At 39.7% G+C, this 27776-nt stretch overlaps 1 protein-coding gene across 3 annotated transcripts; it reads left to right on the top strand.

Moving 5' to 3' along the window:
• On the top strand, nt 1-27776 carry cables1 (Cdk5 and Abl enzyme substrate 1). Of its 3 annotated transcripts, XM_026946273.3 has the most exons (10): nt 4-718; nt 10705-10776; nt 11567-11659; nt 13730-13807; nt 18006-18114; nt 20061-20214; nt 21325-21428; nt 24230-24336; nt 24420-24627; nt 25506-27776. In XM_026946273.3, the coding sequence occupies exons 1-10, from the start codon at nt 201-203 to the stop codon at nt 25644-25646; spliced, it is 1584 nt and encodes a 527-aa protein (XP_026802074.3). In that variant the 5' UTR covers nt 4-200; the 3' UTR covers nt 25647-27776. The 3 variants fall into 3 exon arrangements, with proteins under 3 accessions (XP_026802076.3, XP_026802074.3, XP_026802075.3); XM_026946274.3 differs by lacking the exon at nt 13730-13807; XM_026946275.3 differs by lacking the exons at nt 24230-24336; nt 24420-24627; nt 25506-27776 and adding an exon at nt 22113-24223 and having other exon boundaries at nt 1-718.

The raw sequence follows: 27776 nt of genomic DNA, 5'->3' as shown, positions 1-27776 counted from the left end.
ACACACACACACACACACACACACACACAGTGTCGCTCTAGTGGTGTAAAGAAAACACAACAACAGCGAGGTGGCGTGTTTTTTAATCTCGCGCACGCAATGACGCGGTTGTGTTGAACGCGCGGCGTTAAAGCGCGTGTCTCCTCCGGCTCCTGTACCGAAGCTGCGGTCGCACCGGAGGCTCGGAGGCTCGTTGCGCCATGGCGGCCGCGCCGCTGACGAAGCGCTCGGGGACGGAACACGCACGGAGGCGCGCGGACCCCCGCAGGAGGCAGGCGGCGCTTTCGTTCCTCAGCAACATTTCTCTGGATGGGCGGCCCGTGCGCGGCGACGCGGACGCTCCCGGAGAGGAGGACGGCTCTGTGGAGGCGAGGACGACACGCAGCCCGGTCACCGCCGCCGAGGAGGAGGAAGAAGAAGAGGAGGAGGAGGAGGAAGAGGAGGAAGAAGGCGAGGAGGATGACGAGGCCCAGGCTCCAAGCAGGCGCGCGAGCTTCGCCATCGGCGCGAGCCCTCCCACGGACGCGCAGCTCTTCCACGCGCAGGTCTTCGGCTCGCCGTTCGCCGCCGCCGCCACCGCCGCGCGCGGCCGCCTGCACACGTTCACTCAGGGACTTCCGCCCGCCGCGTGCTGCAGGCAGCAGAGCTCGTGCTGCCCGGAGGGAGGAGGAGGAGGAGGACACATCAGCACCTCCGCTTTCGAGCTGCACAAGTCCAGGTAGCTCAGTGACCATCAAAGCACGTTACACTCTCTGGTTTTTAAAACACAGACAGATTTTATGACGTGTTAAAAATTAGATGCGTGGTTTGGGATGGAAGCGCGTGCTTGACCGCATCCCAAACCGCACACAGCGTGCCAGCATTCCGAGTTCATTCCAGCCTGGATAATACGGTCACGTGGGTGTGTTTAGAGGTTTTACTTTATACTGGTTTCCAACATTAATTATGCATGCCAAATCATTTATTCTAATAAGAGCAGCGTTATTATGGTGGCTGTAGCCCCGCCCCCTGGTATCATCTGGCGCTCTCATTGGCTGTTGCAGTTCTCCTGTTCTCCCTCACGTTAAAGGAAAACTCCACCTTGAAGCACATGTTAGTCTTTATTATTAACATGATCTTCAGTGGCATCAAAGATGTATTATATTGACGTTGGTATATTTTCACTTAAATTAACACTTTGCATTACCCACAATCCCATTCAGCTACCTGGGGATCATGGGGCAGGGGGATTTAGCCCTCGCTTCATCTCTACACAAAGAGAGCGATGCAGCAGCGCTTTAGTCCTTCAGCTCTCTCACCTCCTCATGCATGCACTCTGATCACTCTTTCATGCTAATACCATCAACCATCAACGTCATCGCACTCACCTCATACACCGCTTCCTAACAAAGTCGAATCTCTGCCGTAAGTCCGGGCGACTGCGTGGTATAGCTGCATTGCGTTCTGGGACTTTGAGTCCAGTGTTGCCAAACTGACGCTCTGTGGTTTTTAGGAGCTAATAGCCAAACCTGACCGTTATTCCTTATGTTTGTGGTTGATTGTTGAGATTCTTTCTCCTATTAAACTCAGCTGGAACTGCACCAGCAATAACAATGTCACCCCCCTGTGACATCAGAACGCCAGAAAAGTGCTAACTGCTCACAGGAATAATGAAAACACAGCCACAAATTAGCACCACAATCGCTAAACCCGTCACAAGTATTTCACTGTTTGTGCTCGGAAAACGTACTGAATGTTACAAAGCGCCGACGCTGGAGACTCCTTCACCATGTCAGACAGTGTGGGTTTTTCTTCTCTGAACTCTGTTTTGCATTCGAGAGTGTGTTCTGTGCTGAATCAGCAGTTCTTCAGAGCTCTAGAGTGTGTGTGATGGAGTGAGTGTAAGGAGTCGGGGTGTTGGAGCTTATCTCTGAGTCCCCAGGTGGGACATTGTGTACAGACAGGCCAGGTTTGACACGAGGACCTTAAGATTTATGGGATTTATGGGTTGGAGGGTGGTGAGGGAAACGTGATCACATGCAGGCTCATGCTGCATAACAGCTTTAAAAACCAACAGGATTGAACCATTTGGCAGTTCTAAGAGTTTCATGAGTAGTTCGTAGAAAGAAAAAAAAAGGGGGGGGGGACGCAATTTTCCACTTCTCTGAAACATAGTGAACGTGTCCGTGTTGGTTTCCTCCATGTTCTATAGTTTCCTCCAACCTTCCAACAAACATGGCTGTAGGTGCATTGTCTCTGTGTGTGTGTGTGTGTGTGTGTGTGTGTGTGTGTGTTGTGATGGACAGGCATCTCATGCCTGGTGTATTCCAGCCGCACACCCAGTGTTCCTAGAATAGATCCACAACGACCATAACCAGGATAAAAATATTGTTATTTAACAAAGAAATGATTTTCTTAAGGAGTTGTTTATTTAACATGGAAGGAAGGAGTCTCCAGTGTCAGGGCTTTGTAAAGGTCAGTAAGTTTTCTACCATGGAGTTTATAGTTTTCTGTAAAGCTGTGAGTTTTATTGTTTAACTTGTTGTTGATTATTAAAGTTATATTTTTTTGCTGTGAATATGTAAACATGGTCAGTCTCGAATGTGAAGTAAGATTCTTTCTTTTAAAATGAGCTCAGTACATATAGAAAGATTTGGTCACTCAGCTCTGGAGAAGATTTTCCATTACTTTGATCACCTACAGTAGCCTCGTAGCTCAGTGTAAAGCTAAGGAGATGAACTTCAGGCACCAAAATAAATCCAGAAGCAGCTATTTTCTTGAGAACAACAATTCTCTCTCCTGATTGTTTTGTTACTGCTAGTAGAATGAGCGCTATTAATAGCCTCAATGCTAACCTCCTCCTAGAAAACAGCATTAGCAAACCAAAAGCTCACTTTCTCCTCAGTGTCTCTTAACATATTTTTCAGCACGAGGATATAACCTTACTGTAATGCGAGACTCCAGACGTCCTGTCAGGACAGCTCGGCTTTGTCTGGCGGCTTTGTGGAGATATGCGAGCGGGCTGCTACAGCATTGCTGTGTATACTGCTGGATATCAGCCTGTGTGAAAAATCTGACGTTTTCACTCTTCAACACTATTTACGTCATTCGTAATCTTGTATAATATATGGGGGGGATCAGTGGCTTGGTAGTTCTCACGTTTGGGTTGCACCTGTGGGGTTGGGGGTTCGATTCCCGCCTCTGCCCTGTGTGCATCGAGCTTGCGTCTTCTCCCCGTGCTTCTGGGGTTTCCTCCAGGTACTCCTGTTTCCTCCCCCAGTCCAAAGACATGCGTTGTAGGCTGACTGGCATGTCTAAATTGTCCATAGTGTGTGAGTGTGTGTGTGATTGTCCTGTGATGGGTTGGCACTGTGCAGGGTGTCCCCCACCTTGCCCCCTGAGTCCCCTGGGATAGGCTCCAGACTACTGCGACCCTGTGTAGGATAAGCGGTATAGAAGATGGATGGATGGATTATATAGTATCACGCTTTTCCCCTATTTAATTTATTGAATTAATCCCAGATATTATGGTGGTAGGTAACCCCCCCATCCCCCCCCCCCACCCCTTTTTTTTTCTTCTTAAAATTTTAACTTCCTGGTTTCAGCTGTCACATGACCACTATAGTCACCTGATCACTACAGTCACTTCTAGGTCATCCTGTTGAGCAATAGTCTTATATGTCTTGTCTTAGTAACCAATCACGTATCAGATTTTGGTGAATTAATTAAAGGGTTTTTTATACCTTTTACAGCCATTGACCTCTTTCAGTGTTAAAAAAAAAAAAAAAAAAAAAAAAAAAAGAGCATATTTGTGACCACAACGCAGATCAACAGTCGAGATATTAAAGCAAATATATGCCATCGTAATAAATTGTTAGAGCGATTTTATTTTTAGTTTTTTTTTTTTTTTTTTAAATGTATGAATTTTCCACTGATGGAACCCAAACCATTTACACTGTGTTAAAACCTAAATTCATTTCAAAAAGTTATATCAAATACCACAGCGATGTTCACAGTGAATTCTCGATTCTGATTGGTCAGAAGTCGTTGATTCATTTTCCATAGCAGCAGCTCTGACAGAGCGTTTTTGCTGCAAGACAAATCACAGGTTTATTTAACGCGCTCGTTCTAATAAGTTATCGTTTCTATAGTAACGACTCCAAAAGGCGATCTACACAGTCTGAACATAATGCTAAGTGGATAAAAACAGTGTTGTTATTTAATGAAAAAAACATCTAATCATTGATGTGGTGAAGTTTTCTGTTAGGAGATGTTTGTTTAATGTTTTTGGAAGGAGTCTCCAGTGTCAGAGCTTTGTACCAGTCAGCTATAAAGCTGGAATCTTCTCCAGAGACAAGTGACCAAATCTTTCTATTCGTACTGAGCTCATTTTAAAATAAAGTAAATACTGACCATGTTTACCAATTTATAGCAAGAAATATAACTTTAATAATCAACAACAAGTTAATACGACAATAAAACTCGCAGCTTTACAGAAAACTATAAACTCCATGGAGGAAAACGTACTGACCTTTACAAAGCCCTGACACTGGAGACTCCTTCCTTCCATGTTAAATAAACTCCTTAAGAAAATCGTTTCGTTGTTAAATAACAACATTTTTATCCTGGTTACGGTCGTTGTGGATCTATTCTGATAATCCTGGGTGTGCGGCTGGAATACACCTTGCATGAGACGCCTGTCCATCGCAACACACACACACACACAGACAATGCACCTACAGCCATGTTTGTTGGAAGGTCGGAGGAAACAATAGAACATGGAGGAATCCAAGGACGGAGGGTTTTGCAGTTTATGGTTTCTTAGTAACATGACAAACTGTGTTGTGTTTTTTTTTTTTATTATTATTAATTTCTAGAGACAGAAAAAAGAGAAGTTGGTGACGAAACTGCTGTTTATTCTGCTGCTATAACGATAACAGGAGGTAGTGTGCCTCGTGGATGTTCCTTAAATGCAACTATAAATGGGTTAAAAATAGTGTCCTTCTTTAATTAATGAAAAAATTGTAAATCTTTACTCTATAGAGTGACGTATGTTGCTGTGGTAAAAGAGAAATAAAACATATTGGGACACATCTGGCCGTGTTACACCACACTGCTGTTGTTTTCCTTTAGCAGAGGAAGGAAACACTTTAGTGCGACTGTCAGGAATTTATACCCACAAGCCAATTAAGCCTAGAATTATAATAATAAAATAATAACCAATAATAATTCTAAAAATAGTAGCACGTGTATGTCCTCAGTTAAATCAAAAGCAGATCCAGGTAAGTTTAAAGTGTTTTATAGTGTGACCACGTGGTATTATCTTTGAATTTGAATGAGTTATTTGTGTTTTCATTGAAGTAACTTGAGAAATTCCTCTGTGCAGCGAGGAAAAAACTTCATTAAACACAAGGTCAAGTTGATTAGACCGCCATGCTTGGTGACTCGACCTGTATTTTAATCTGCTCTGTTGATTGAGGCTCCCACATTCCTCCGTTTAAAACACACACACACACACACACACACTCTCTCTCACACTCTCTCTCTCCGGCTCTGCCTGTCTCCCACTCACTCACTCAGATACACACTCGCATGTTTGTCTGTCTTTGTGAGGACCTTACACTGAGCTTTAAAGCAGCTAATTAGTGCTACGCTACACCTAAATCTAGAAATAACCTGAAACTCAGTGACCCAAATTAACCCTTTTGGCTCTTTTAGGGTTTTTTTTTTTTTGTTTGTTTTGTATTGTTTTGGTAAAAAAGCAGTTTTCCGCCCAGCCAAATGTCTCCACAAGATGAAAACTAAGATGTTCAGATATTCAGTCATCATTAAGATATTAAAACATGCCCACCCACCCTCTCTCCCTCTCTCTCTCTCTCTCTCTCTCTCACACTCACACACACACACACACACACACACACACACAGTGTCTGGCTTGTTCCTCAGGAGCAGCTGGTGGAAACGACAACAGGCTCCTGGCTGTAAGGAAGGGCAGAATGCCCGGTTTTTAGCCTCCCTCCTTCCCTCCCTCCTTCCCGCCCTCCATCCCTGCCTTTGCTCCAATCTCCACTTCCTCTCCCAGACTCCCTCCTGCTGCCCGCCCTGCTGCCCGCCCTGCCGATCGTCTCCACAATTTTCAGATTGGCTGCCAAGAGCGGCTTCAGAAAGGAAACGGAGCAAAAAAATCACTCTTTTTGATGTTCTAACACATGCCCATAAAAGGCTCACACACACAAATGTACATTTCAGGCTTTAACACCTGTAAGCGTAGTCGATTTCTGGCCTTTGGACGTCTGCGCAGGGCGTTAGTCGAGGCTCGTCTCTGCGTCCCGCCTGCCCAGACGCACAGATCTGCTCAGGAGTTTTTTCAGGGTTTTGCAGTTTGCACAACTTGGCATCATTAGCGCTGCACAACCCTTCACCCGTCACACCCAAACGAGCCTCAGTCAGTGTTGTGTAACTGGTTGAGAAGGCGCTATCTGTCCCGTCCAGATCCACCCTGAGCCGAGGGAACACGCCCTACAATTAGCACTGCACTTTTATATAATCTGACCTAATGAATATGATGTTTATTGCTGTGGAACTGTCAAAGATGCAGACGGAGATAAAGACCTGCCAGAAATACTGCCAAGACTTTGTTCAGGCAGGCAGATCAGATGAGATTTTATTGGTATGTCCGATTTAAGCAAGCTGAAACATGTAATCTGATATATACAGTCGAGTTCAAAGTACTGAGACTACTGAAAATGCTTCTCTTTTGCATTCTTTTTTAATTTAATAACTTTTTTTTTTCCTTATGAGTTATATTACCAGCATGACAACTTGAGTGAAAAGTAGAATCTGCAGAATTTCTTAGCATTAGTACACCCCACTTTTCGTCTAACGAGAGTGTGCGCTGGAGCTGGCATGGATTCAACAAGTTTGTGCAAAACCTGACATTAGATCAAACCCATCAGAGTGATGTCTGAACACGTGCTTCAGTGGGAAACATGAAAGTCAAGAAAATCTGACCTTTTGTGTAAAGGAGTTAACATGAGCAACATCACTTCAATTTAAACAGTGACCTAGAAATAGTCACTGAATATCTACAATGCTATTCCTTCCCAGAAGAGTGGAGGTTATTATAACAGCAAAGTGGGACTACATCTGGAATAGGATGTTCAACAAGCACATATGGGTGTGATGGTCAGGTGTTCACATACTTTTGCCCATATAGTGTATGTAAAGCCTAATCTAGAGTGCTGGTAACTAGCTAACTTTCACTCACCCTGCACTATTTCTCGAATACATGCCATGATGCAGTATAGATCATATTTCCAGTTTTTTTTGTTCTACATCATGCACCAGAAATTTGTACCAAAACCAGTAAAAACACTGACTAAACCCTGTATAAAGAGAAGGGAAGTGGTTAAATTTTACTTGGAGCAGTTAAGACATGTCCTGTTTCGTTTTGTAGTTAAAAATAATAAAACTCTTCGGTCTTGGTGATGTGGTTAGAGTGGAATATTTCCATTGCTGGACGTTGCCTGTGTGTGAAACCTAATCAAGTGAAATCTCAATGCTGGCAGTTAAAAAACCAGTAGTTACTGTGTAACCGTTGGGGATGTGTGAGCAAATGTGGCTACAATCCAAACAAATAAATCAGATTAGATTTGGATAATAGGGATAAATCAAATTTGCTTAACTGACTGACGAACAAATTATTCATGCTTGAATCGAAATAAAAACTATTCTGTGTTTAAAGTTTCATCCTAATGACCAGAAGGCTGTAAGATTGAATCCCATGACTGCTAGTTAGCTACGGTTGAGGCTGGGGGCGGGACATATACAATCAAGAGAGCATTTGATTGGATGAACATAAGACTAGTACATGATGAGTCATCAAACTAATTGAATTATTTTTTTGTTTTTTTCTTGGAAGTGTTGAGCTATTAAACTAAAACGAGAATACCTCCAAAAGTAATTTTGGAAATCTTAAGCAAAACTCTGATTTGTAAGTCACTTCGGTTAAAATAACTGGCAAATTAAATTTTTACAGAAGCTTTTCACAGTTAAGACTTATTATATATTCTCTCTTTTTTTTTTTTTTTTTTTTTTTTTTTTTTTTTTTTTTTTGCCCCTTTTAGCGTAATTCGGTGTGTCATGAGGTACAAGCAGGAAAATAAACCAGTTTGGTCGTTGCTACATTCCTTCACGCTTCGTTGTGCTTAAGTTGTGCGTTGCTGTGTGACAGGGTCTGTGCTTTTTTTTTTTTATTGTTGCGAGCTTCCCAGACATCACTGACATTCCACTAGCATGTTTAACACTCCCTAAATACAGGAGCATGAATGAGCTCAGGAGTGTATTGAAAGCCAAAAAACAAGCCAAGATCCATGTATAGAGATCTATAAATAGCTCTGTGGATGCTTTAACTGCGAAGCAGTGCTTTCAGGAACTCCGTGACGTTCCATCCTGCTGGATTTCTGAAACAATGACTGCTTGTTTATTAGTAGGGACAAACGAGGAAATTCCATTGTGCAATAATGCCAAGCAGATGGGTTGTGTTAACTTTAGGCTCAAACGTCAGAAGCTTGTTTCTGTTCCACTAAACTAGCTGAGGTAACGTTCTGTGTCAGTGATGGGAAGTGTAAATCCGACGCCTTCTAGAGAACCACTGCCGAAACCTGAAGATCTCAGACCTGAACAGTGCAGCTAAATGTTTCATTCATTTCGGCATGTACAGGGAGTATATAAATATCACTGCTTGTAGTAAATTACTATTCTACTAAAAAAATTTTTCATTCAGCTCTGTTTTATGATGAACAGAATTGTGAGATTGGCTTCGCTGAGCTCGAGACATTGTTACATTACTAATGGTTGCAGGACTCGAGTCCGGTCTAGAGACGTGTTCTGTATTGACTTGTATTGGGTATTGGTCTCGCTAAATATGGTCTTGGTCTTAACCGAGAGTTTATAATATTGATGTTCATTCTTTCTTTTCTTAATGTTTCTTTTCTTTTGACATGCACAAACTTTGATGGTTTCCAGTCTTCATGTTGACTTGCTTTCATATGGACTCGATCTTGCCTCGTCTAGATCCCTCTGAGTCTTGACTTGATCTTGGCTAGTTTTGGACTTGTCTTGGACCTGATAATGGCGGTCTTGACCACAGCCCTACGATCACTCCAGCAAGTGACGTTTAAATCTGGATTTACTCAGTTTTATGCGTTTTAGTAATATCCCAGTACAGCAACAAATCCTAAAGATAGGCTCCAAACAATTGTGTGTTACCGAATGTCTAATTTCCCCCCAATCCTCTACTCTCATAACTTAAGTTCCTACTTACATTTAGTTCCAGTTCCATCAACACCTTCTGACAGATCAGATGAAAGAATTTAATAGCGCTATTGTGTCGTATATTTTTATCAAATGTCACGTAGTGGTCTATGTAAATGATACAGAAGTCTCTATATTTTGGCTAATACTGTTTCTCTTTGTTAGGCTATTCCAACTGTACCATGTTCTTGGCCATGTTGAACTGGCAGAGCTTTAATAGATGAATTGTAAAGGCTGCGGTGTCCGCAGGGCACTTAGGATATAGTTGCCTCTATTTTAACGTCTACACTGTAAGAGGAGAAGCTGTGCTGGAATTCACGATCGGTGTTTAAAACCATTCAGCGGTGAAAACCAGAAAGCCCAAAACATGTTTTTCCTGTTTATTATTTAACTAAAGAAAGAGTCGTGTCCCGCTCGAGCTGCTGCAACAAAGTCCTGTTTAAAGGGTCGTGACCTTTAATATGTTTTGGAGAAATGGATTGACAAAAGAAAATCTGAGAAGCTTTGTAAGATGATGAGTTTCTTTCTTCTTTTTCATGAATAAACTGAATGGATGTGTTGTTTTTTTTTTTTTTCTTCTTGTAGTTGTATACTTGCAATCTCTCACTATCTGTCATTTTGAAGTTTAATTTGATCTAAACACGTGGCTCTCAGTCTTTAATTTCAAGGTTTGTTTAGCACTCGGACATGCGCAGTTTGTTTTCCAGTAGGAACACCATAACCTGGTTTCATTTGCTCCCTTTTCCAGGAAAGTGAATATCGACGAGCATGACCTCTCTGAGATGAACGCAAAACTCATATTTAATTCTAATTACAGCGGTGGATTTATAAATAATATTTCATACCACATCCGTAGTCCTTCTCTTCCAGAAACATCTACATTAACATGATGTACTGCGTAGCGTTTCATACAGCCAAGAGGGATGCGACGGTTGCCATAGAAATAGAATCCGGTTTCTATGGTAGTGACAAGAGCATCACCAGAGTTTCACACACATGATTGATGATTGATGTATGATTATTAATTGTGCTATCTCAAGCCATATTTGATAAACCTCTCGCTTCCAGAGGTCTACAAATTATCAGGAGACGAGTGATGATTGAGCGTCCAGCAAGTTTCCTCCGTTTGGGAAGCCAACTTTAAACTAGCTCCGCCCCCTTTTCCCTCTTTGGGTTAATCACTTAGGTTTATTAATAATAATAATCTTCATAAAAGGCAAAGTGAACACACCAGTGATAAATAGTGTTTATACAACATTTATAATCTTGGGAATTGTGTATGTGTGTATACATATATACATGTGTATATATGTGTGTTTCTGTGTAAAGAAATTTTAATTGATTAGCTTTGCGTGGAACATCACTTGCTGTGTATTGAAGCTCACACACTCGTTGTCTTGCTGTTCTCAGGCGGAGGCTGATTTCCCAGCGTTCCTCACTTGAGACTCTGGAGGATATTGAGGAGAATGCTCCTCTTCGCAGGTATGGAGGCTTTCACAACACACGCACACACACACACTTTTGTGTTCTTTGCTTTATCTGCATCAGCAAGTAGAGCTGGACAATATATCACTTTTAATAGATAAAATAATTGATATCGATCGTAGCAACTAAAGTTTCTTTTCCACTGTTTGTTTCTCTTTCTCTCTCTCTCTCTCTCTCTCTCTCTCGCTCTCTGCATCTTTGTCTCTCTCAAACCTACCTTTTTTTCCATTTTTGTCAATACCGAATCACACTGTATTAGATTGTATCACATTGAACGAGCTCTTTGTTGTATTACATTGAATTATTGGTTGCTTCAAACACATTTTTCATGTTAGCTCATTAATAATGTATAAAGATTCCTATCATATTGGAGCTGCACCATGATATGAACAATAATTGTGGTTAAACTGCTACAATGTATTTTAATTCATTCTTTTTTTTTTTTTCTTTTTTTTTTTTTTTTTTTTAAATCATGCCAATCTCTTGATTTTTCAGAACATCCACAGCATCTATAGAAAACAGGCCGAATGAACACAAAACACAATACAAAAAAAATGCTTTTCATGGTTGACAAATACAGCAGGCCTGGACAAATCATAAATTCATTAGCTAGTGGAAATAAAAGCTTTCAGTTCAATATTTTGGCTGCATGGAAACCTAACTGATGAGCCTTAAAGGAGGTGCAACGATGGCGTAGCTATATCTTCTTGGAAGGAGACGCAGCCTCCTACATGAGACAGATAACTTGATAGAATAACACTTCTCTACTCTTCACCGTTTCTCTCAGATGCCGAACCTTATCAGGTTCACCCCGACCAAAGAGCTTCAAGAAGGTCCACTTCATCAAGAACATGAGGCAACACGACATCCACAATGGAAGGTACGCACACACACTGAACAACTACTCACAAAGTTCCCATGAACATTGAAACTCTTGGTTTTCGGATCCTCGAGAGACAGAAACAGGGTCGTTTTTATTCCTGGCACACAGCCAGCTTTTAGGATTTCCATTTCCATGTGATTCAGGGTTTCGTACTGTGCCGGTTTCGTCCTTAGGTTAAAACAAAGGTGCAATTGTGGTGGCAGTGGTGAATTAGTGGTTACGGTTCTAAGATAGGGATCAGAAAAGTGCAAGTTTAAATCTCAGGACTGTTCAAGAACTGTGCTTGAGCCTTAACTGTACTGTATCTTCTCTCAACTGTACGTTGCTTTAGATGGAATTAATACTGTACCTTTTAATGTAAATAAAACTAAAAATTTGGAAATTAAAATTAAATGTCAACATTTCCTTATAATTGTTATAAAGTTATAATAATAATAAATATAGCATTTGCAGTATAATTATGTGTAGGTCATGGTTAGTTCAGTACATCACATGGCATTATAATGAATAGTGACACTTGTTACAGTTTGATTGCAAGTTATCAAAGAATTACTTATATCACGTTTGTTTAGTGCATATTTGCTCGTTCTCATTACAAGAGGACAAATTTTAAATTCACTCACAGTTAAGGTTTCCGACGTCGTTTCTCCCTTTTTTTCTTCTGTAGACTCGCTGTGCTTCAGGTGTGTTTATGAGGTCATGTGGTCCAACTTTACAGCAAATAAGGAGTGATAGAATGGTGCGATGGCTGTGTAGTGGAAATACTGTAGATTCATATTGTTTGTGAATTCAGTTTGCACTGAGAATGTGAGAAGCGAGGGGAAATAACTATTCGGATATTTCTGTTTTTCTTAATATACTTTCAGTGCATCTATCCATTTCAAATTTACACATATACACTTTTGACATTGGACTTATAAATATGAACAAAAAAGCATGTCTTAATAAGCATAGACAAAGATATGCTTAAAAAATGAAATTGATAGGGGAAAAATATTCTGACACTATATTAAAATGTGTATGTGTGTGTGTGTGTGTGAAAAGTTTCCATGAAAATAAGTTCCAGATATAAATGCTGCAAAAAATTGCACCTGGTGTTATAGATGATGTTGCATTGGTTGGGATTGCGCACTACGCAATCACGGTGAAAGTGGGTGAGCATCTTAAAGCTCTCAGAGACAACATTATTAAACAAGACTCAAATGGAAAAAGATACAGCGCCATAGACCTTAAACATCCCTGTCACTACATTTGGGTTGATAATATGCAGGTGGGAAGTTCATGGAATCACAACTAATCGTGGGATAGGTGCGCCACGCAAGATTTCACAATGCACTCTCCGATAAGGGAAGTAAGAGAGAAGCCAGGAGTCACTCGAAAAGAGTTGCAGGATGACCTGAAAGCAGCAGGAACAACAGTTACACAGAGAACAATAAGCAACGAAGTGCACTATGAACAGGTTTATTCCTACACCTCATCCAAATCTCCTCTGCTGAAATAGGAGCACGTCTAACATTTACACATGAGCGTTTAGACAGTTCAGAACTCTTTATATTAAAGTACAATAACAAACGTGGCTGAATATTTATTTCCCCTCACTCTATAATAATAATTATAATCTTCTAGCAAATTATGAGCGCTTTGAGGCATTGTCAGGGTTTATAAAATGTTTACAAGGATTCCTTCCTGACAGTTATGATGATTTATGAATATGGGCTCGTAGAAAGTCACTTTGAATGGCTTCATTGATGTATGAGTGTGGCCTCAGGCTTTAACACTAACAGTGTTGCGTGTTTGTTGTTGATGTTTTCTGGGCAATTTCGTGCCCGCTGAATTATCCAACACTATCATCACTATTCTTTAACAGTTCTGTTGTTTTTCAGTTTCTTCTTCAATGCATTTTTTCTTTTCAAGAATGTATGCATGACTTTTTCCATCTTAAAGTCAATGTTATTTCCACTCACACACCAGATTCTTGTATATATTTCTAATGTATGGCTCCATCTCCTGATCTGTTCTCAGCATAGCTCACTGAATTAGTTCATTTATTATTTTTTGTCTTTATAGGATAGTCCTTATCAGTGGCAGAAGATCCTTCTATAGTGTATTTTCTGTCCTGCCCTATCGAGATTGTAGCCAAACAGGGTATGTATTCTTCAGCATGTAAACCTTTTACCTCATCACGCCTCGCTGCTTTTACCTCGGCAGTTACTCTTAATTTTACCTCATCAATTACATGAGTTTTACTTACCCAAATCTCTTCTCAAGGCAGAAAGGATCAAGGATTTTATTTCCTCTTACTATGTGTGAAAATTAGCTGCATTGCTAGCTACTGTAGTTCTTCCATAATGTAAATAATGCAATATTCTGTATAGTGTTTATATCTATTAAAAAAAAAAAAAAAAAAAAAAAAAAAACAGACTTTTTCTATGAGGAAACAAGTTAGATTTCTTTGAGGAAAAATCCAGATAATTAGCAATCTGACTTCTTGTTTGGGGGCTTGCTAGCATACCCTAAATCATCCAGCATGTAGCATTGCTAGCTGACTATTTACTGAAAAAAAATCTTGTGATAGACTTCAGTACACAAAACATTTATTTTTGTGGCACGTATCCCTGTTCTAAATGTGTTTTTGTCAAAATCATAACATACCACACATCAGAATGTTGTATTATTTAATTTTTGGAGAACTCTTGTAGCTAGCAATGTGGCTAATTTTCCTGCTTAATTGTGTAAGCAAAACTCCCACGGGACTCACTCACTCATTTTCTTTCAAAAGTCACTCCCTCTGTTCTGTTTTCCTGTTTCTTTTTTTTGTCCTACTTTCTGGAATGATTAAGGGGAAACACATAGTTTGTCCATCTTTAGTTCTGCGCTGGAGCTACAAGGCTAATGCTGTTAAAAACTAATGTTAGCTTATGACTACAGATTAGCATGATGAAACTCAGAAGGTGCGCTTATTCTGCTGCTTCACATTTATATATGTGGAAATATTATTGGATATTAGTAGTCACATTAATTCACATTTTTTTTCTTTTTTAGTGTTACCGTGTAATTAGCGTTTATTGAAGCAATGTGTCTTATTTTATTTTCGCTCCCATTCACAGCTCTGGCTTTAGCCTCCATAATTCTTGGCACTGTCTAAGCCTCAGCACCTGCTCACAGCTGGCATCATTCACAACCAATGACTGAAACAGTTTTATGTGTTTTTCTCCTGGAGGAAGTTTTTTTTCTTGGACAAATCCATTAACGATCAAGTTGTTAATCCGCCTCGGGCAAAACCTCAGTGCAGACGCCAGAGCTCACGCCCCCAAACAATAGCAGCTCCAAGGCACATGAGTTCACACTGAACGAGCATGAATGAAACGTTAATGATAAAAATTGTTGTTGGGAGAAAAAAAATTCTGAACTCCAGTTCTGCTTAATACAGTGAACCACAAAAGTCAGTAAAGTTATGTAAATGTGTGACATTATATGTTGATATTGCAACTGTCATATGACAGTATGGATCATGATATAATCATGACATCATCATCTTGTTTTGGCTTAATTTTTTAAGAATGTTAGATCTTGTAGAGAAAAAACAGCTTCCTATTTAATGCTAGCATGTGTTATTTAGCTAAATATTATCTTAGCGTATATTTTGCGTCTCCTTCTTGAAGCAGCCTGTACTTTTTTCTCGAACAGAAGCAGTGTAAGCTCCAGGTAAATAGTTGGCGCTAGTTCAGGATCCATCCTAGCGCCAAGTCTGTGTGCAGTAGTAAAGAAACAAATGTCATGTGCGGACTGTGCAGGGTTGCAAGGTCTCTGTAAAAAATTTTCCAGCCCAACTACTGCACAACAAAGACCTGAAACAGGACCAAATATTTCGAGACCATTTATCTTCTTTTTTTTTTCCAGTCTGCACGTGGAAAACAAATTCACTGTGGTGCTGCCGAGAGGCTCCTTTTCAGTTAAGTCCAGTACCTTGCTTCTGTTTGGAACACACCTCATGTGATGCTTTCTTAATGGACTGTCTAAAATGTCCAGAAATGCTGACTAGCTCGGCGGCCTCCTCAGTGGGAATGCTACGGGTATTTGTCCATGATGGCAATGCTGTACATGTTAATCACTATGGTATTTTGTATAAAATAGACACATGCTTATGACCATAATGCCTGGCATTAAAAACAGGCTTTTAATGCTGGATCTGGTCAAGTTTTAGACCACACACACACACACACACCGTTCTAACTGGAAGCTGCAGTTGTTTGGCTTGTGCTCCGCTTCACCACTTTGCACGCTGTAGTAATCTGTCCTGCATCCTCCTGTTCGTCTGATTGATTTTGGCACAGGGGGTCGACCGGCGTATCGGTTAGCTCTCCAGAGACACTGCTGGTTGTAGAGATTGGATTCCGTCAAACTCGCAGCACACACGGTCCATTTTTTCATTTTGGATAGGGAGTGTATAGGGAGTGTATAGGGAGTGTATAGGGAGTGTATAGGGAGTGTATAGGGAGCGCTTGCATCATGTTTACTCGCTACACTGCTGTCTAGGCTTTCAGCAAATAAACTGGTGGTTTTTAACATTTTTTGAACAGCTTGGTGGCTCTAGATTTCTCGAAGTGCTTCATGGGTTTTCTTTGCTAACACATTTTTCCAACTATAAAAATGGCTAATTTTTTTTATTCACTTGATTGCTCACATTAGCCATAATCATTCATAATTCATAAAGGAACCGTTTGGCCTTAAAGTGAAATTTACACAATGATTGGCAAATCCAAAGCCAAGACATGTTTTGAGTAAAGAAAGAATTGTGTAGAATAAAATTTTACATAAATAACTTTCATAAATGAAAAAAGAAACACTTTGTATCGCAACGATATTCATTATGTATTATATTTTTATCATCTTCTAACAAGCCATCTGCTTTTTTTTGCATACACTGATCGTTCTGGCTTCTAGCTCAGCCTCTGATTCCTGCCTCAGTATGATGACATGCTGACGGTTAGAAACGAAAGCATGACTTCCTCTTGCACCACAAAAATGGACAGCAGGATGTTTTTAGCCTCCTTTTTTTTTATTATTTCAGCTAATTTGACTCTACAGAGCCAGATTTAAGAACAGGACACATGTTTGATAGGTTTTTAAAACCTGTACACTGATGACAGATATGGGTTTGAAGAATATCAAGGTTTTTTTTCAATATTCATATTTAAGGAAGCGCAAGAATTCTGTCACTGAGGAGTGAAATGTAACACAGCGGTGAAATAGACCACCTTAAGTGTCACAGCTAGTTCTCACTGCATTCCTGTAAAGGAAAGTATTTTAGTTCACAGGTTAAGCAGTGAATGAATCAATACCCTTTTATTTTCATTAATTCACAATCTAACACCTATAATTAAAATAAGAAGAAGAATGTATAACTATTTATATAGCAACTTTCAAACATTTAAAATGCAGTTTAAATTGCGATCAAGATTTTTAGGTTTTAGCAACAAAAACAAGACTAGATGTGCCTTTATAGGAAAATAATCAACGGTGGGGTGGTGTGTGTTACCGTTACTGCCACAAAGTTGATTCATTTCCAAAAACAGCATGTCCTGAAGTGTTTTATTTCTCTTATACAATTACAGTATTTTAAGTATTAAAGAATGATTTGTCATATTTTTTTATCCATTTATAGTGACATTTACATTATCTATTTATTTACCTAATTCAGCTTATATTTATAATTTATTCCACATATAAATGTAAAAAATTATCCAATTAAAAGCGAACATGATTATAATGTGAATTGGCTTAAATTGGCAAAATAATTATAATTGTAGTATTTATCTAATTTATCTAAATATTTTCTAGTATCATTGTAGGATTTATAAAGCAGCCCTAAGAATTAGGGCGTAAAATAGATAATGAACATTAATGATAAAAAAAATAGAATTAGATAAATAGGTGTAAAATCAATGCATGTTAGAAAGGAAGAGTTAAGCCACAGCTCCAATAAAACAATTAAACATGTACATGTATGTGATTAAAATGCAAAATTATAATTATGAGCATTATTTAAAAACAAAACTGTAATAGATCATCAAGCTGTTAATCATTTTTCTTATTTTCTTTTGCGTGATGATATTAAATCGTGATGATATTAAATATAGAAAGCGAAGCATTCAGTCAAAACTTATTGTGTCAAAAATCCCACTTTTTTTTTTTTTTTTTGGTTTGGTTTGGTTTGTTTTTCCCCCACCAACTAATCAGCATGACGAACAGCTGCCATGGTGAGATCAGGCTGAGTGATGTTACAGGCTGGTGTGTATGTTGAGGTCTCGGTGCTCAGTGTGTGTGTGTCTCACTCTGGCAGGGACGGTGTGAAAATGGAGAGCGGGCGTCAGCGTCACCCCTCAGGCGGCGTCAGTGCCAAGGAGATGGTGATCGGGCTCGAGGGCGTAGAGCTGGGCGCCGACGGCAAGGTGAAGCTCAGCTCTGCTGTGTGCTGTGCTTTATTTCATGCTCCAGTTTGACTGGTTTTTTTTTTTTTTTCCCTCCAATTCTTGAAGTCACACACACATACAGTACTGTGTAAAAGTCTCAGAATTCCCTCATTTTTTAATACAAATTTTGATAGATGCTTATTTTTAATGATTTCTGCATTATTTAGTCAGTAAAAAAAAATCTTTTAGATTTCCAAACATTGGTTTCCAACAAAGAATTGCATTTTACAGAAAGGTTTTTTGCATGAAAGAAATAAAAGTAACATTAAATAATTTACTGCTTTTCAGACAAAAAAAAAATAGTGAAGGCTGTCAGGTTTTATTTGCAAAAAACAGAACAAGTGTGACAACCAGGTTCTCCAGAAGAACTGTCACAGCTTCTCCAAGATGCTCAGATTTCCTTATAAATCTGCACAAATTAAACCTGAGACTACTGACGAATTTTTAGACATAGATTGCTCGCACCAGATACTGACATTGTTTAATTTATTACTGCTTATTGTTCTTTCCAGTAGATTTCTTTTACATTTAATTTCATTATTTCTGAAGACGTCTTTGCTCATGCAGTGCAGTATGTAACAGAATCATACAGTCATAGTACGCATGTTTAAGAAAAGGATACAGTGTTCGGTAGTAGTATTATACAGGATAGTTCCAGATCATAACATGTTTTTGCTTTTTAGCAACAATGTACATCTTATCGTTTTCACATTAGCGTAATGTTATCTGCTTTTTTTAAATAACACATGAAATTAAATCAATAAAAAAAAAAACCCACTGAAACTCACCCATACATGAAGTGAAACCACATCATTAAACAATCACGCTGAAAAAGAACGCAGCAGGAATCATCAAACAAATAGAAACCCAGACACGTGGTTATGTAGGTGACGCGCTGTACAAGACATGAATGCAGCATGTACATGTGCGGCGGACTGGGAAAACCCTTCACATGGTTAAATTGTGACTTTTTTTTTTTTTTTTTTTTTTTAAACTATATATAGTTCTGTGAACTACACAGTTTCCTGGACTGTACTCAGAAGTTAAGTTCTGCTCAAAGGGCGTCTGATGGCACACTGAACTGATTAGGCGTACGTCTGTTTTGCTACGACACGTGAAAGGATATCACAGTTAGCTAGCGAGGTTTTAGACGTCTTCATGCAGAATGACTGTTTTTACTGCTGTGTTTGTTAAACTCATTCCTCACACAACAGAAACACACCAAGGCATGGTTAAAAAAGTCTAAACACCACATCGCTGTGGTAAAAATGTTTTAATGTTGTCTAACAGTTAAGATGTCAAAGTATGTTATAAGGAACCCAACGAAAACCCCAGTTTTGGTCAGTTTTGTTTGTTTTGGTCAGTTTTGTTTGCCAGATTTCAGCCACAGAGATATTCGATGGGTTTTCCCACACCACCACACAAATGGATTGCTTCCTTAAAGCACACTAGCCTGTGGTTTGATAGCAAGCTTCATTTATGTCGCAACATTCAGGTGTAATAAGATGTTAAGGTTGTTTGTAAGAGCAGTATGTAAAACAGGAAATTTATTGCTAAGAACAAATAAATAAGAAGTCACTGAAATTAAAAGAAAAATCATATAACGGTTAAACACACTGCCAGTCTAAAGTTTCTGAACACTATATATTTTAGAACTTTAGGTTGTTTATAATAGTTGGATGTTTAACCAAAAATGGTAAAATATTAGCTATATACAGTATATTGGAAACTATTTAGATAGTATTTCCTTACAGTTATCTCTAGGTTCTTCTTTTTTTATGCACTAGTCTTTTTTTCTAATACTAATAACTTTCATAAATGTTAGTCCATGTGATAAAAACTTTTGAACGGCAGTGTAAGCACAAACACAGCTGTGTTTCCATAGTGACCAGAGCTATTTATTTCACACACCCATGTCTCCACAGACGGTGTCCTACATGCAGTTCCTCTACCCCACTAATGTCCTCGGCCGCCGCAACACCATCGACTCCACATCGTCCTTCTCTCAGTCTCGTAACGCCAGCCATCGCAGCCTCATCCTGGCACGCGCCAACAGCCACCAGAGCAGCCTCGACACGGGTGCGTGTGCCAGCTGCTTCTTTCACTGCCTGCTCATTTCCCGGCACATCAGGCAACACAGCTGAACAAGGGTGTGCTTGTGGAGGTTTATTCAGAGGTTTGGTTTTCATTCAGGACACAGGAAGTTAGAAAGGATGTACCCTTCAATAAATCTTCAAGGTCACTGCTGTAGTTTTGGCTGTATTGCGAGATTAATATGGGTTTCTGTCGATGTGTCCTTTTAATTCTGATGTGTTTCATAAGAAAACCTGAGTGGAAATGACCAAACAAATCGAGATATTGCCGTAAAGTTTTAATGCATAGATCACTGAAAAAGCTGGATAAACAGAAGATGTGAACACTCGGGGACGTGCTATTATAGGAAAACAATCAACCATGAGGTGGTGTGATTTCCTGTAACAAAACATCTCGGAGCGTTTTTCTTTCCAACGTATACTACAGCAATTTGCCAACCATAACAATTTTTACTTTATTAATGAATGACACATCATACTTTTTATCCGTTTGTAGTTACGTTTTATGTGTCTGAACATCCGCAAGGCAACTATTTTATAGCAACGTATGTTATAGTGGCTATAAACAGACATTGTCTCGCTAGCTTCTGTTTTTATTTAGACATAAAAAAAAACTCGACAAGTTTGTCGTGTTACTGAGAAACCACAAAACCTACTGACACTGGAGACTCCTTCCAGAAAACATCACCATATCAACCATTGTATTTCTTTAAGTCTTAGATTATGTAGGTCACCTGCCATACATGTCTCTGTGTATGAGCTGTTACTATAGAAACAGTAACGTAGCAGAATAAGCGCATTAATATAAAAGTGATCGGTGATCTGATTTACAGCCGACACTACTGTCAGAGCTGCTGTTGTAGAAAATTCATCACCCTCTGACCAATCAGAAATCGAGAATTCAACAGCGCTGCGGTATAAATATTTCAGCAGCGAGTGTGTTTTAAATGATCAGATTCACATTAGAATAAATTTCGCCAAACGTCCGGATGAAAATACGGCTCGCAGAGCTCTCTGGGCCTCTACATGTTGAGATTGTTTGTGGATATTTCTGGATATTTTGCCGATGTTTATTTTGCTCTGCCATGATCCGCAGGGAACGAAGCGGGAGATTTCAGGGAGTATGACCCCAACCTTCTGGACGACCCTCAGTGGCCATGTGGAAAACATAAACGCGTGCTCATATTCCCTTCCTACATGGTGAGTTCGTTTTTTTTTTACACCATAACACACAAACACACTCTCCCTCTCTCACTGTCCTGCTGTGAAACTTTAAACATCATGCTGTATCCTGAAAATAATCAGAATAAAAAAACAAAATAATGATTCGTTTTAATCAAATGAAGCCATAAAGCGACAGGTAGCTATTTATTTTCCGTTGAATAGCAAAAGTATCATGAGTGAATATTTCTTTCGTCTGATGTCCAGATTTCTTCTCTCCTGACTTGAAGTTCTTCTTTGCTCTTGGTTCCCATGGGCCTCACGGCTCAGATTACAGAAAAAGGAACAGAAAGTCCTTGTGAAAGTTTCATTGTTGTTAAATAAAAGCACTGAAAATCCACCTGGTGCTCAGTGATGTAAATTTGAAGATGAGCTTCACATGATTGGCCACGATTAAAGGTTAACGAGACAGACGTAAAAGAGTCACAGCTTCTTGAGGTTTTTTTTTTTTTGGGGGGGATTTTTTTTTAATAACAAGGTTCCTGCATAAAATAAAAAAAACAACGCAGGATGAACAGCATCACTTTCACATTTCACTGTTTATCCTCAGACACTTCCATCTTTGTGACCTTCTGAAAGATAGTAGTTAATGGCACTGAGTGTGTTCAGTGGTGCTCAGATTTATGAGAGTCCAGGCTTTAGCATCTTCTTTCTCTCTTTCAGCGCTGCATGTTATCACATCTTCGTGTTCCAGCGGAAACGACTTCTTTATCGTGTTTACATAACAGGAGACTCCCCAGTTCGTTTCCCCGCTCTGGCCGTGTTTTTGTTTTTGGGCTGAATAGCACACTTGTGCTTGAACAAAAACTCCAGTCAAGGTTTTTTCACCCTGTCTCCTTCCTTCTATTGCTGATTTAAAGTTGTGACAATTTCTATTGTGTTCATGAAGGACGGCTAGCAGGGCAGACTGCATGTTTTTGCCCAAGATACCAAAGCTCGATGGTGGTCTAAAAATACACATTTCAAAAGTTCACACTGTTCCTTTTGCAAAACAGGTACAAAGCCGTAATAAAGGAGAGGCCGAGGGATTGAGCATAATGCGTCTTCTTCTTCTTTTGTTTTGTTTTGTTTAGATACACTACTTTTTTAGTTTTGATCTGCTTCCCAGCATGGATCTCTATTTCTAACGCTGCTGCTTTCCTTTGGGAACTTTTATTTGTCAAAGTTTTGGCAGTAGTTGCAGCTTAGCTGAAATGATAATAATCCGCTTTGACAGAAGATATGAAGGAAGAAAGGCTTCCTCTGTAATTCAGTGTCCCGATGGCGTCTCCGCTGAGTGATCTCTCATTTTTGACAGAGGTGAATGAGTCATGTTCCGACATCCTGAACCATTAAGAGTCTCGGAGCATCTAATGGAAACCAGGGGTTTTGTCTCCGAGGAGAAATTACAGCCCTGTTGTTTTGGTCTGAACAATAACAGCCGAGACGGAGCAGTCACATCTATTTTGTATTAAACTCGTACAACTATTTATTTACAACTATTTAGCCAAATTGGGAACAATCGTTTTATTGCATTTCTAGCATTTTTTTAAATTTTTTTAAAAAAAAGCATTGTACATGTTTTGTGGAATATCATCTATCCATCATCATCATCATCAGTCCACTGCAAAATAATAATAATAATAAAAATAAAATAAAAAATAAAAAAAACAGTTAGCAAAGCTCACCAATATCGCAATTGACCATGTTGATAAATTAAGTAATTTATGACCATAAAAGTTTAAACACTGGAACGTTAAGATCTTCAGTCTAATAATAAATTAAGCAAAAATGAACAAATGGAAATAGAAATGTTCAAAATGCCAAGCAAGGAATAAACAGAGCATGCTGTTAGAGGGAAAATAATCAACAACGGGTTGGTGTGATGCAGCCCAGCATTAAGCATTAAGCATTACTGTTACTGGTCCCATCCCGAGGTTGATTATTGTCCAGTAACAGCGTGTGTTTTGTTACGGGTCCCTGGTGCTCTGACTGCCGCAGCCCGGGTTCGATTCCCAGGCAGGGGAGCAACCCAGCCACTGGGAGTGCACTCTCAGCGCCGGTCCCAGGCCTGGATATAATAGGAGGGTTGTGTAAGGAAGGGCATCCGGCTTAAAAACTGTGCCAAATCAAACATGCGAACCGCTGTGGCGTCCCCTAACAGAACAGCCGAAAGAACAACAACAGAATGTGTTTTATTCCTCTTATACTACTGTAATTTGCCAATGATTACTTTTTTTATTTATTAAAGTATAACAATTAAAAAAAAATTTTAAAAAACGCAGCTCGTCATGTTACCAAATAACCGCAAACTCCTTTGTCCTGATTGAAAACTAGAATTTGCAGCTTTACATCTGTCCGTTATAAAGCCCTGACACTGGAGACTCCTTCCATTAATGTTAAATAAACATCTCCTCCCAGAAAACTCCATCATATCATAATTACAGATGTTTTTAAAATCTGATTATGTTCTAGAGAAGTCACAGTGTTAGGTGTTACTATAGAAACGATAACGAACTACGACGTATTAGTGCATTTACCTTGCAGCTGGAACTACTGTCATAGAAAATGGATCAACACCTTCTGACCAATCAGACCAATCAGAATCAGTGATTCGAAAGGCTTGTGTTTATGTTAAAGGTGCAAACATCTTATTATTTAAGAGAAACCTCTTTACAATGCTTTGCTAAAGCATGACTAAAAACCTCGAAGCCTAGCTAATAAATGAGAATTTAGTCTTTAGATACTACACTAGCATGTTGACCGTTATCATCCCCGACCGTCTCTGTGCTTCCATGCAGACCACGGTTATCGAGTACGTCAAGCCCTCCGACCTGAAGAAGGACATGAACGAGACGTTTAAGGAGAAGTTCCCTCACATTCGCCTGACGCTGAGCAAGATCAGGAGGTAAAGCTGACCACCACTGGGTCATATAGCGTATATAGCGTGTGTGTGAGCGAGGCTGATGGCCGTCTGCTTGTGTGCTGCAGCCTGAAGCGAGAGATCCGGAAGCTGGCCCAGGACGAGTGCGGATTCGAGGAGCCCACCGTAGCCATGGCCTTCGTGTATTTCGAGAAGCTGGTGCTGCAGGGCAAACTCAACAAGCAGAACCGCAAACTCTGCGCCGGAGCCTGCGTCCTCCTGGCAGCCAAGATCGGCGGAGACCTCAAGAAGCACGAGGTCAAGCTCCTGATCGACGTAAGTGTGCTCAGATTTCAGCCCCGAGGGCTTCGGCAGCTGTCACAGTCGCGTGTGGACACATGGCTGAGGGTTACGTTCCTCGAAAGAGCAACATTCAACAGCTTCATTGTTTAAAGATGAGATTAGATAAGACAAGATAAACTTTATTGATCGTGAAGGAAGAACTTTAGTTCTTTCATGCCAAAGATTAATTGTTTATGTGATTTGTGCCACTCTATGACTCTGTTATCTACACAAATGTGCAAAAAGACATGACAGAGCTAAAGCCAGTACAGAGCTCGGACCATTTTCTTGCTCAGAACACAGTTTAGTGTCTCAGGAAGACCATGCTCTGTAAAATATATAAATATATATTAACCCCATGATGCTGGACGTATAGGACACCCTGTATGTTTGGCTACAGTACTGCTTTAAACTAGAGCAAAAACTAAAACAGAAACTAAAGCATTCTTGATTTGTGACTGATCCTGGATTAACCTTTATGCTCAGTTTAGGTCAAAATGACTCGTGTTAAAGATTTACTAAGCTTTTTTCCTTCCCAATGGAACTTTACATGGAACTGTTCACTTTCCCTAATGAGCACAAAATATTTTTAAATCATTTCTAAATGTCTTATCTGCATTACAGAGATGCTCATGGATTGGATCCAGAAAACTATTCACATCTGCTTCCATAAATATTAATGTCGCTTAAATTCAAAAGGGACCTTAACAGCACAGAGCAGATTGAACAGAACACACACACGCGCGCGCGCGCACACACGCACACGAGTTAAATCTTTACCGCTGTGTGCAACTTTGATGATGCCTCGGTGTAGCGTTCGGGCCTCGAGGGCTGCTGTATAATACATAAGCTGTGGTATTTTTGCTCTACAGAAACTGGAGGAGAGGTTTCGGGTGAACCGGCGCGAGCTGATCGCCTTCGAGTTCCCCGTGTTGGTGGCGCTGGAGTTCAACCTTCACCTGCCGGAGCATGAGGTCATGCCACACTACAGACGCCTCCTGCAGAACTCCTAGCAGCAGCTCCTCGTCAGGAGAGACGCTCATCTCTCTCCTGATCTGACCCCCAGAAAAGCTCTATGCACCTGACCAACTCTCTTAACCTGAGGTTTTTTTTCCTCAAAAGGAGAAAAAAAAAAACATTTCAGCCAAAGTTTCTGGAAAATTGATTGCCTGCGCAGTTTTTATAGACTTACAAATGACTGTTTGGTTTGTGTCCAAGCTTCTGCAGTCACTTTGGATTGGAGAATGTTTTTAGTGCATCCTTTTCATCGTGGCTCGCTCTTTTTCTTTCTTCCTCCATTTTAAAGTTTCTTTCCATCTCCTTCACTGCATTCACTTCTTTGCCTAATCCTAAAGGGAAGCTGTTGCATGTTGCATTGTTTATAGCCTTAAAATCAACTTGTGAATGGACTGAAATTCTCAAGATGACGATGACTGTTTCTCAGAAGGACCTCGTACCTTTTACAAAAAGTGCACTTTTTTTGGAGTTTCTAGAACGGCAGAGGTCAAGGACGGTCATTTCATCATCACATTCATCACTAAAATTCATTCTAAGCAGCACTCCATGTCTTGGCATAACCACCCCTGAGCAGAAAAGAGCAGCAGACGTGTTTGAGGTTTTGTACATTCGACATCGAAAACACTCCTGTTGTTCTTTTTCTCTGTCTTCTTTTTTTGGTTTGGTTTGGTTTGTTGTTTTTTTTTTTTTTTTTTTTTAAAGATGTGGTGGTGTGACGAGCTGCCATTGCGGTTACTGTCCCTGTGCTCTATGTTAGAGTGGACTCTCGGCACGTTTCTAGTGCTACGCTGGACGAGGGAAGATGTATACGAAAGGTCATACTGCAGAAAAAAACAACGCTAACGATGTAGAGTCAGCGGGAAGCCTGTGTGTGTTTTATATGTTACTGCAGCGCTCACTGTATCGAAGACCTACACAGTATTAACAGATGGTCCAATTTTGATAGCTAACTTGCACTGGACTGGGAAATTTGTATCTTTTACTCGCTCTTTTTAAGCTAGTTATGCTTAAAACCATATAGACGTGATGATTGTTATTTTTTTTTCGTCACAAGATGTGATTTCATTGTGGCTGATTGAACACATTTCAGACTTTTGTTTAACCATGGATCATGAAAAATCAGTTACCATATTTTCTGGACTATAAGACACTGTTTTGTTTTTTTTATACAGGAAATTCATGTACAATTTTAGCCTAAACATACATCCATTTAGTTTTACTCCAAAGGTTACAGTTCATGTTGACGTAGTAAATGAATATACCGTAACCTTATATTACCTTAACATAACATTAAAAACAAAACAGCCGCACTACTGCTATCATTGTCACGCTGACAGGACAAACAAAAGCTTCCTGTAACGTGAATTACGTTATAATGTTTCGCCTTAATAATTACAAGAAGTAATTTTATACATCTTATTTTACCAGTGAGTTCTCTTAAGTGGCACTGACAGTTTTTCTTTAAAACTTATTTACAAAACCGCTCAGAGGAACTTACTATGGAATTCCTAAGCTAAAAAGAAGGGCGGAGTTGACGCTGTTGCTATGGGTGACCAGGTGTTTGTGAATGAATATCGGCTGATGCGAAGGCGGGTTACGGTAAACTAAACTACAAAAACGATCGAGTTGTTAAACACCAACAAACTGCCGTTTAGAATTGTTCGTGATTTAGGAGTCCTCTTTACTACCATCGTGATTTCACAGATTTAGGACCTACTTTTAGGATTGAAGCGCTTTGTGAAGTATTTTTAAATATTTGGATTTAAATTCTAGAGTTTCTCCTAGATCTGTTTTAGCCTCAGGAAACAATACAGAGCTGAACTACTGCAACACTAACAGGACAAAATCTAAACTAAACTAGTGGTGAAATTAGCATTATGTACAATAACGATAAACAAAAATATATCGATTGTTTTTTCTTCCTAGCAGACAGAATTCAGAGCGTCTTATATTCCAGGAAATACGGTACATTAAATGGTAGCAAATTCTCAACGTTGACAAAATGACGAGAGTTTTAAAAAAAAACTGTTATTTCCATAATCAAACGAGGATGTTTGCAAAAAAAGAAAAACACTCATGTAAATATGCTGCTTTGCTTGTTAAATAAAAAAAAGCAAGGAGAATCA

Source organism: Pangasianodon hypophthalmus, chromosome 21 (genome assembly GCF_027358585.1).
Source record: "Pangasianodon hypophthalmus isolate fPanHyp1 chromosome 21, fPanHyp1.pri, whole genome shotgun sequence".
NCBI lineage: Eukaryota > Metazoa > Chordata > Actinopteri > Siluriformes > Pangasiidae > Pangasianodon > Pangasianodon hypophthalmus.
This window is presented reverse-complemented; position numbering and strand designations above follow the sequence as displayed.